The sequence below is a fragment of the Girardinichthys multiradiatus genome, chromosome 21 (genome assembly GCF_021462225.1).
Source record: "Girardinichthys multiradiatus isolate DD_20200921_A chromosome 21, DD_fGirMul_XY1, whole genome shotgun sequence".
Taxonomy (NCBI): domain Eukaryota; kingdom Metazoa; phylum Chordata; class Actinopteri; order Cyprinodontiformes; family Goodeidae; genus Girardinichthys; species Girardinichthys multiradiatus.
Window position 1 is genome coordinate 6,553,090 of NC_061813.1, and position 11,533 is coordinate 6,564,622.

The 11,533-nt window shown below is 40.4% G+C and overlaps 1 protein-coding gene across 1 annotated transcript; it reads left to right on the forward strand.

The window, feature by feature from the left end:
• The first annotated feature begins 495 nt into the window (after positions 1-495).
• On the forward strand, positions 496-1,602 carry LOC124858483 (vegetative cell wall protein gp1-like). The gene is made up of 2 exons (XM_047350557.1): positions 496-1,006; positions 1,108-1,602. Exons 1-2 carry the CDS (start codon positions 713-715, stop codon positions 1,600-1,602), a joined length of 789 nt encoding a protein of 262 aa, XP_047206513.1. The 5' UTR covers positions 496-712.
• Positions 1,603-11,533: the final 9,931 nt, after the last annotated feature.

The window sequence follows — 11,533 nt, forward strand, 5'->3', positions numbered from 1 at the left end:
AATTCCACATCGCTTCATTGTGCTGTCACCTCTGCCCACAGCAAAAAAACAACTTTACTGTAAGTACAAATATTTAATTGTTTTTGTTTTACGTTCGTGAAACGAAGTTGTTCTTGTGACCGTGAAATACATTGTATTTCAGTTCAATTTACTCACATAACTAGTCGATTAGATGTTCTCATTTTACATTGAGGCAGATTTATTTAAAAAACGACATATCCAACACATGTAAAATGTACAAAGATAATCCTAACTGACACTGTAGAAAATTGTCACTAACATTACTTTGTATATTTCTTTGTATTAAGTGCACTATAAGTTAAGTGTGCTGTTATTATTATTGTTATTATTAACTGTTATTTAGTAGTGACACAAAATGATGCTTTGCTTTGGATTTTTGAAAATTGCTGACATATACATTTTTTGAGTTATTAGATATTTTACTTCTTTTGTTGAATGCAGTAAAATTGCATTATTACATTTGATTCTTAAAAATCTGTTGATTTTATCTTCAGATGAGCTTCAAACCAAAGAGCCATAAAGCCCTGGGAGATGAGGAGTGGATGGCAAGGCTTAGGGGATTTTCCAGCGATGGGGTTTGGCCGTCAAATGCAGGGAATAGACCTGCCCCGAGGCAGAAGAAGTGGCATGCTCTCTATCAGAAGGAAAGGCATACCCACTGTTTTACTCACCTGTATGTGTAGTGAGGCATATGAAGGTGAGGTCTCATACGAATTCACTGAAGCCCAACTTGGTTGCTCGGAAACCACCGGGCCCCTCTCTGCCCTCTTTGAGGACCCCTAGCCTGGCACCTTCCTCTGTGAGGACCTCTGCCCCCCCTCCATCCTCTGTGAGGACCCCTAGCCTGGCACCTTCCTCTGTGAGGACCTCTGGCCCCCCTCCATCCTCTGTGAGGACTCCTAGCCTGGTACCATCCTCTGTGAGGACCCCTAGCCTGGCTTCATCATCCACAACACCGACACACATCTGCCAGACAGTTTCACCTGTGAGTACAGCAGTATGTATTAATAAAACCAGTTAAGTTTTTAGTCATCTTTAATGAAATATATGTATGCAGATTTCCACATCTTTTGTTGTTCTCTCCAGGAGGAGCCTGCAGCGTGTGTGCAACAGTCAGATGCAGCTGGTGATGCAGGACCTGGCTGGTTGCCGAGGGAGATGAGGAAGACCATTCCTGTACAGGACCAGAGATGGATGGGAAATACCCTCTTTCATGCCGGCAAAGTGCGCCCAGATTTCAAGTTGTGGTATGAGCCTCCTGTACCAGCCCTCATCTACCACCAGGTTCCAACACCCGATCGTTTTTTTACCCACCGGCTTCTGGTGTGGATGCCCTATCATCAGTGGAAAGTTAGGGTCTTCTGCCAAGCTTGTGGGAAGCATCTTACGGGGGCTGGTGTTCCACCACATGCTCCTGCTCTGGCTCCCACCAAAGCACCCCGAAAACTGACCCGCAAGGTTTTGCACAATACATGCAAAAAATGTGGGCAGTTTAGAATTGCTGAGACAGGACACAGCCAGTATAGAGGACATATTTACTGTCCCTCCAATGAAAGCATGACAAAGGAGCTTTGGTTATAACACATTAAAAAGCAAAAATAAATGTAAATCTGTTTCCTCTTTGTCTTGTTTTAAATATGAAAGCTTTTACAAACAGTTTTATTGTGTACAGTTACTCCTGTTTCCTGGTTCTCACTGTTTTAATTGTTGAATAATAAACATTTGGTTCTATAAAAAATATTCAGTTTCTTGTCTTTAACACAGAAAGTACTTTAGGAAAGACATCTTTCCAGAAAATACTATACTTTAAACTACTAATTTGCAGCAAATAATGAATATAAAAGCTAGATATGATTAATGTTATTAAAGTACACTTGAATGTGTATAATGTGCTTTATTGAAATATGTCATTGAAAAAAATAAAATTAAGAACACTTTAGTTACTATGAACCTTAAAAAATGAAGGATTTTGACAAAGGAATGCTGTATTTTCAGTTAAGTTCAAAGCTAAACAGCTAAGTAGTTGCTGACATTTTTGTTTGCACAAAATAATGCATTTAACAATGATTTTAGTTTTTAAATGGACATGTTGTTTACTTTTAACACTTAAACACTTTAATTGTTATAAATATTTTCTATAAACAACATGCTCACAGGTGGAATCGAACTCTTCCCCCTTCTCTCCTTTCTCCCCCCCCCCCCCCCCCCCCCCCAGGGCAGACTACTGTTCCCCAGCTTTGGCGATGTGCCCCTGGGCAAGGCACTTAACCTCAAGTTGCCTACCGGTCTGTGTATCGGTGTATGAATGTGTGAGTGCGATTGGGTGAATGTGGCTCTAGTGTAAAGCGGTCTGTATGACTGGAAAAGCGCTATATAAGATCAGTCCATTTACTACAACCATTTCCCTCCTCTTTGCAAAGTCTACCACCATCTGTCCTTCTGCATTTCTGATCTGGATACCAAACCTTTCCATCACTTCCTCATCACCTATGTTTCCTGCTCTAACATGTCCACTGAGATCTGCACCAATAATCACTCTCTCGCCAGAGCTGAGAGTGATGATTTCAATTATTATGCCGACTTTTACTTTTTTAATTCATTATTTTCCGTAATTTTTTATTTCTTCATTTTTTCCAAGAGCAGAAGAGAGATTTGGGCAGTGTTAGGGGGTACAATTTCGCTGAGTGGTCAGGACAATGCTTCATAAATTCCAGATTGAGTTAAAAACAAGTAAGAATGCAGACAAATCACTTAGGAATGGGCTCTTATACCTAAGAATAAACCACAAATTTGTCAAGAATTAACTGAAAAGTTTTGGATTTGGGGGTTCAGCACCAAAAGTTTGAACAGCTTGAAAATGTTCCCATGAATTACACATGGCTCAAAAATTGCAAGAACTGACTAAGAATACAATATTAATCAGTTTCAACTAAGAATCCTAAAATTTGACCATAGCAATTTAGCCATTCGTATTATTCATGGTCTGTGTGAAATAGTGAAAAAATGTGCTCAAATCAGAGTCTGAAACTCCAATCATCATCTCAGGTGGTATCATGAGGCGACCAACTAGCCAAGCAGTGTCCTACCTGGTTGCAGAAACAGCTTTTAATGGGCTGGGTGCAGTGTACAGCTGTTACCAATCACTAACCTTTCATGACTTCCTGTCGTCACCAATTCCTCTGACTCAGTGAAAAAATTCTGCTTTGCCAGCTGTCAAGCCCAAAGCTGCTGCAACCATTCCTCTAGTCTCATCAGCTGTAGCAACTGTCATTGTCAGCATACTTTGATTCAGAGTCTGCTTCTGGGTTTCTTTAATCCAAGTGTTGACAGTCGGCCACATAGGACAGCTCTGGAGAAACAAAGCTCTGCAAACTTCTTGTTATAAGTCAGAATTCCTCCACAACAATGAGAGACTGATAAGCATAGACACAAAACGACTACTCAGCGTTACTAAGGCTGACTCTACAAGCTGTTTGTTTGTGGGGTGTACTTAGTTTCTCAAACACAGCTTTTCTATTTTGGGTTTATTTATATATTGAATAATGTCATTGGATGGGATCTGCTGTGTGTTTTTCTACACCTAGTGTTAGTTTAACATGATTTTAGAGTTAGAAGAAAAATATGATAGTTATTATACCCTAATATGTAAAACCTAAGAAATAAAAGAGGGTGTGCTTTCTTTTTACTGTCACTGTAGTTCATATTAGATCTAGAAGCTGTCTACATCTATGTTAATCTAAGTTAATCGGTCGTTTTGACAGTGGTGTTTTAATCAGTTGTTTGCAGGTTTCCTACATGACCTTTTGATCTAGGATATACCAGAAAAGATGCTCCTACAGTGTCAAAAGCCGTGATCTTAGCAGGAAACGTGGTGGAATAAAGAAGTGTGAAAAGATCTGTTTATGCTCCCAAAGTTAATTGATACAAAATCTTTTCTTCCCCTGTGCAATTTATTCTGATTTCATGTGTGAATTTGCTTTAGGCTGCTCCTTCACCCATTTGTTACTGTGCCCTGCTCAAATGTGGCTTCCTTTGGCTTCATTTATAGATAACGAGGAGTCAAGTGGAGGTTCTGCCAAGCAGATAAAAAGGATAATTTGGCTTTCATGCATTTCTGCTGCCTGCATGGGTTTTTCAGACTCTGCATGTTGTGTGCAAAATATGCAGTCTAGTAGATTGCATGGTCTTCTGTCTATTGTTGCACTTGAAAGCAGGATCAGAAAAGAGCCCTTGCGTGATCACAGCAGGGTGTGAGAGGCCAGGCTGCACAGCGAGTAAACAAAGCAGCCTCATTAATCCTAACTGATAGAGGTTTAGTATCTAAATTACAGCAACAGAGATGCCCCAGCTTTTGCCGTACTTGATGACACAAAAACAGCCTTAAACCTCACAGGATCCATACTCTGCTTTTCATGATTAATTCACATAAGGCCTTGTTCACATAAGGCCTTGTTATCTTCTCATAGTATTCAAAGTGCGTGACGATGTGTCACTCAATCATCTCACAGCTCACTGACAAATACAGAGCCTGTGCAAAAGTATTACGTCGCCATTTAGTTTGTGAGGTTACTACCAGACACTGCCAATGTATGTTTTAGGGATTTTATGGAATAGATCAATACAAAGTGGCTTTTGGGACCCCAGCCATGGGTTACAACAATGAAAGGCCTGTAAAAACTTTTCTGGAACTTTCAAAATAAATCACATTAACCAACTTCCAGCACAGCCAGGGACAAGGGTAACAGCGGACTTCCCGTGACGACACTGTCCGATAAAACCCCGCTTTTGCAACAGACTGACTTCTTCCACGCAGGTCCCCAGCAGAACTGGATGGAGGGACACAGCGTGCTAATGTCTCTTTGCTGGCAAATAGACATAACTCTTCAAACTGGATCCAAGAGTGTCATACGATCACGCTATCATATGCACTTAGTTAAGTAGAAATGAATTGCTGTTTGTGTATCCGGTATTCATTTATGAACGGGGGTAATTAAGGTACAAGCGTTGCTTGACTTTTCTCTCTGAGGTCTGTAGAACCAAACTGTGTCCCAGAGAGAGAATCACCCATTAGTCTTCCTTATTCTTTCATTCTGCTTGGTAGTCTAGTTGGGTTTTAGCAAAGAGTTTGTTGATTGAAATATGTTTGACTCTGTGTTGACTTATTTTTGTTTATAAAATCTTGTTTTTTAAGAATTTGTGTGGATTCATTTTGTGTGTGTACAGAGTTTTGCTATTCAATAATGCCAGAACTTGGTTCATCCCTTTCAATTTTGTCCTATTACCACCGCCTTATTGGGCTGGTATTCACAGGACAAGCTTTAACAGACCGGAATATTATTTAATAAAATATAAAATTATTAATATTAAACAATATATTCATATTCATAATTACAACAGGAACATTATTGATAACTGGAAGGACATTTTAAAAACTATTAAAATCTTGAAAGCATGAAAGCTACTTTGTAACCAAAGTGGCAAAATATGGAGATGTTTAACAGATATGAAAGCTTTTGCAAGTCACTGTAGATTATTCAGGAGTACACAGCCCAAAGATGTGAACAGATATTCCAGGTTACAACAAGTGGCTGATGTATATCTCTAAATAAAAACATGCTTGTAAACTTCAAAAAGCCTGTCTGAACTACATGGTAGAGCTGCTGACAGGCCTTTGGTTTAGGTTGTGTCATTGTATTCTCAATTTAAAAGCTATGTGTTATCTGTGAACTGTCTCTGTGTGAAGTGTAACCCGTTACTTAAAGCTAGGGACCTTAAGTGGGAACGTTATGGACCAACTACTAGGTTCGCAAGGAGGTATTGTAAATAAGAATATGTAATGTGAGGGAACAGCTGAAGACATGGGATGTGTAAGAACAATATTATTACTTCGAACCAAAAAACCAGCAAAGATATTAAAGTTTACAAATATCCCCAAATCCCTTCATCCAGTCTGAGCTCGATAGTTAGTAGTCATAGTCAAATGGTCTATTCTGAGTTCTTCTGGTCGGTCAGTGTGTCTGTTCTGGTGGTAGTTGAGTTGAGTGGTTACCACAATGCAAAGCAGCACAATGTCAACATTCTGTGTCCATCACAATACGAAAAAAGTTAATTTACGAATGTGTCAAAAAATTGCTCTTTATCAACCTATTCCCTAGCTCAGTTACCTAGAAACAATTTGTAGGAAAATTATAGTTACAGAGGAAGAAGTCACATAGTATACATCGCCATAATACTGAGCTTTGCTGAAATGTGTACATGAATAAACAAAGACATGCTGTATTTGTAGGATGTTTTGATAGAAAACATCAGTCCTTTGCACATACCCACTATTACGTGATAGTTTATGGAGGTGCAGGATCAGTAGGTTCTGTGAAAGCTCCGACCAGAGGTGGGCAATTCTGGGTGAGCGGTCAGGCAAAGAAACATCTGAACAATGTAGGACACCAGCTTTGCCCACTTCTGGCCTTGGTGTTCTCGTTTTATAAGATTTTCTTTTTCATTTCAGCCAAACCAAGAAAGCAAACATTACAATTCAATTCAGTTTATTTATATAGCGCCGATTCACAACACGTTGTCTCAACGCACTTCACAAAAGTCAGGTACATACATTCCAATTAATCCTAACCACTGAACAGTGCAGTCAGATTCAGTTATTTATTCAAATTGGATAAAAAGTTTTTCTATCTAAGGAACCCAGCAGATTGCATCGAGTCAGAGATTTGTAGCAGTCACTCCTCCTGGATGAACATGTAGAGACAGTGGACAGACATTGGCGTTGACTTTGAAGCAATCCCTCATACTGAGCATGCATGTAGCAACAGTGGAGAGGAAAAACTCCCTTTAACAGGAAGAAACCTCCAGCAGAACCAGGCTCAGTGTGAGCGGCCATCTGCCACGACCGACTAGGGGTTTGAGAGAACAGAGCAGAGACACAAAAAGAACACAGAAACACTGGTCCAGGAGTACTTTCTATGGGAAGGAAAAGTAATTGTTAGTGGATGTAGCTCCTTTAGTCGTTTCGCTGCGAGGAATCCTTCCGAGACTCCTTCAAATGCAGCCGACAAATGTGTCCTTCTTTTGACCGATTTGAAGGATGTGACGTGAGTATCCTTCGTGGTCCATCATTTCCATGATTCATTGCAGGTCGAAGTGGATTGGTCAAGCAGGGGGAGCCATGGCGGCAATATCTGTGATTAAATTGTGAGAAATTACACTTTCTGTGACATAAATTAACTTCTACAATGTTTTTAGTGCGGGAATGTAACTATGTAGACGTGAAATATCTGCTTGATTTATCAAGACATTACTTAGTATTAAACGTGCTCCGACATGTGCGGCTTGCCTCGCCAGCCTTCCCGGCAGTGAGGCTAGACCGTCCCAATCCGCAGCTGCTCACTTCCAGCCTCTGTGGTTTTAGCGGTCGACAAAGGACCCAGCCCACGTAGACTGGGTCCTTCGAAGGATCCAGCCCCTGAATTGGGACATACCCTATATGTACAAGAAAAAGAGCTTGTGGCAGCAGTAGCTCATACAGGTGTAGGAGATCCAGTGGCTGACCCAGTAAATATTTTGATTAGCTATACAAAGAGAACGGTAGTTTATTGACACTGGGCCACATGTAAAGGCTCCCACAAAGTGGGACGTACTTGACTTTGAGGAGCCTTCAATTCTATGAAGAAAAAAGACAGAGAGAAATAAAGTAAATATCAGCATTAACCTCAGGTATCTAACTAAACCTAATCAAAAATGTAAGCTTTGGGCCTAGTCTTGATCTGCCTGAATCTCAGAGCGAAATGCTCTGTTTGTAATATATGGAACAATCAGATTTCTGCTACATGATGGGGATTGATTATTCAGATCTTAATATGGGAGAACAGGGAACCAATGATGTGAAGCTAACATAGAAGCAATATTATCAGACTTTTAAACAAACTGACTATTTCTGCATCACTCCGATATCTAGAATATTTCATATTTTAACATTTTTATAAAGGGGAAAGAAGGAAGTTGTAAACGTCTTTAAAAAGGGTTTTAAATTACATTTTCTGGTCAAAGATGACACCAAGTTTAATGCTATCCAGAGTAGGTGTCTGACTAAGCTGTTTTTTTTTTAGAGGTACTGGTCTAAAGACGACAGCCTCTATCATGTCTGAATTTTAAAAGCAGAAAATTAAGACTTTAATGCCTTCTCATAGTCACAACTAATTAGATTAATCAGGATTTATGAAAAAATGTGGAATGAAAAGGTATCCTATGAGGTGTGATAATTTTACCAAATGGAAATAAGTAAATAGGTATTGAACACAACAAATATTTCTAATAGGGCTGCTGGCATTAAATTCCCACCTGAAATTGACACAAAAATTAATCAAAGCAAAATTAGTCCAGGCCCATCTTAGGTGTGCCAGTGAACATCCAAATGTTTGAGAGAAGACTTGAACAAAGTGCAGTGGTCATCATCTCAGCAGTTAAGCATGGCGGTGGAACAATTATGCTTTGGGGCTGCTTGGGGTACATGGCCCTGAATTTAGGGGCAAATAGATGTACCATAAAGTCTAGGAAAAGTTCTTCATCCCTCTGCCAGGTCACTGAAAATAGGACCTGAATGGATCATTTAGCATGACAATAACACAAAACGCCACAAGCAGCAAAGAAATGGCTAAAGAAGAAGAAGAAGAAGAGAAGGAACCCAGAGTGGCCTAATCAGTCACAAGACCTCAGTCCTTCAGAGAAAATCCGTGAAGTAGTAGGCAAAAAAAAACATGAGGGAACCAGAGAGTTTTGTTAAAGCAGACTGGGTAAAAATGTCTGCTGAGATGTGTGAAAATCTGATGACCAACTGAAAGATGTTTACTGGTGTGGCTGCTAATGATTTTTTTCAACAAACATGCTTGGGGAATTAAACACTTCTTTTACCAGACATACAAATTATTTTTTTATTTTTATGTTATTTTTCTGGACTTCCAGTTGATGCTCTGTCTCTCCATCACAAAAAAGAGTGTTCTTTTGACTTTGTAAGACACAGAACCTACAAAATCAGCAGGAGATGAAATAATTATTTTCTCCACTGTATAGCATAATCATAAGGGTTGCCACATGTTGCTTGACTTGAAGGTGTAAGGAAAGAAGAGAAGACACTAACAGGGCGAACTATGAAAGTTAAGTAAAACTAAAAAAAGTGGACTTCTAATAAATTCGAAGCTGCTTTCTTCTTCCTGTCCTTGTCTGCTTCCTTGACCTCAGTAACTATAACCTGTGGAGCCTCTGAAAAGCAGTTACAAAATCTTCTTTGATACAATCGCTTTCATTCCGACACACTTCCTGGTAGACAACTTTAGCTGGCTCCCACTTCTGCTGCAATATTAATCTTGCTGAAGCCTATTTGCCATTCGTTTTGATCTTGAAAGGCACAGTAATAAATAAATATATGTAGTGGAACAGTGCATAATGCATGGCAAAATGAGCGGGTGGCATGAAGAGTGAAACCCACTCAAAGGGATTCTTGAAACAGATGAGATAATAGAGCGTGTTCAGATGTGTTCACAGCTTTGCCTTGAACTCTCACGCACATGTCGACAAATGAACGAGATGTCGGAGGCTGAGTTTTGGTGCCCTGTAGCATCTCCATTGGCTTGAGCTCCAGTGATTTGGGTGCAATTAGAGTCAGTGCTGTAGGAGGGAGATGAAATACACACACACACACTCACAAAAACTTACACACACACACATATACAAAAGTATGCCTCAATATTCCAATAACTTAACACCACTTGACTGAAATTAGTGGAAGGTAATTTTCTGTACCATTTTCAATGTTATGTATTTTAACTGTTTACTCTGTGAATTCTGTTGTTAGTGCTTTCAAAAGCCTTGGTTATTTTGGATATTGTTTTGTTTTTTTCTCTCACAAAGGTACAGTTTTACCACATATCTATGGGTAGAAACTTGTGCCATCAGAAACTGAATTTGAATTGCTGAAACTCAATCTATATTCGTGTAATTTAAAATTAAATGCATTGGTTTGAAAATTAATTTCACTAACTTGAAACAAAATTTATGGTTTGAACTAAATCCATTTGCTTCAAAAATGTATTTTGTTGTATTGAAAAATTAAGTATTAAATGTACCTAACCCAGGCCAATAAAACAAGAACACGGCCAGGAACAGAAAACAAAAGCAAAGGTCCACAATCCAGGCGAGCGACCAGTGATCGTCCCCATTCAGTCGCAGTTAAGGCAGACGGCCCACGGGTCATCCCATGCAAACCCAGATTTCAGGGTGGAGAACCAGGATGAGGGTCCAGGAGGCCGGCAATGGCGGTAGAGGCAGGGTCCAGGCGGCTGGTGGAAGCGCCAGACATACTCCCGCAGCAAGTTATCCTGGTGACACCGTCAGAGCCACCGACGCACCCGAGACCAGCTCGACAGAGCAGAGGATCCTCTAAGGTCCCAGTCTGGAAGGTGTTTCAGGCTAGGGCCGTTGACCAGGGGCGGTGCATCCCCGCGGCCCACCCAAAACGTAGTCCGGAATGGAGGTCTGCAGCGGGGCTGCCGAGGCACGGCAGATGAGAGTGTTCTCACAACCCTCACTGACAGGAACAGGGAGAGGAGACAGCTCTCCCTCGAACGCCTCCCAACCAGGAACCGAATCAGGTAGCAACACGTCCACACATCAAACAGGAACTTGGTCAGACAACGAAGGCAGCTTGGCCACGAACGCGTAGTGTCAGTGGGTTCGTAGAGATGCCGGGAGCCAGGCGGTTGCAGGTAAGTTCGTGTTTTAATCTGTCTTTACTCACAGGTTAGGCAGGAAAACCAGAATGTTTGCCAGACACCAGACTGAACATTGACAGGCAACAACAATGACCACGACAGACTTGGACAAGGCTGAACCCACGCCCAACAAAGAACACAAAGGACTTTAAATACAAACTGGGAGAGCAGGGAGAACAAATGAACAGGGGCATAAGACAATCAGGGAAAATACAGAGCAGGTGAGACTATTAAACAGAGGCCAGACCAGGAAATGAACAAAAACACAAGCACAGGCACGGACGGCATGACATCAGCTCCTTTATCGTAGTGGTTCAGTCTGCTTTTCAGAAAACTTCAGTAAAATTTGAGTTGCAGTCTGTTTCTATGTTTTCTTTGTTACCAAATGCTCAGCTTCAGCTGTCTAATTGAAATATTTAAGCAATTCAATTCAATTCACTTTTTTTATACAACGCCATATCACAACACCTGTCGTCTCTTGGCACTTTACAAAGTCAATTTAATCAATCATACAGATTTCAAGTCAGGTACATACGATACAATTAATTCTAACTATCAAACAGTCTAGAATATAAAAGACAGCACAGACAATTGGTCACAGTAGAAGGAGCACACCAAATTTTGTTTTCTTCTTCACAGTCACATCAGCTTGTGAAATAAAAAAAAAACACAAAAAGTGACATCACTGTTGTCTCTGGAAAATCTGACATATCCGTTTTTGGTTAATAGCAAGAAATTTA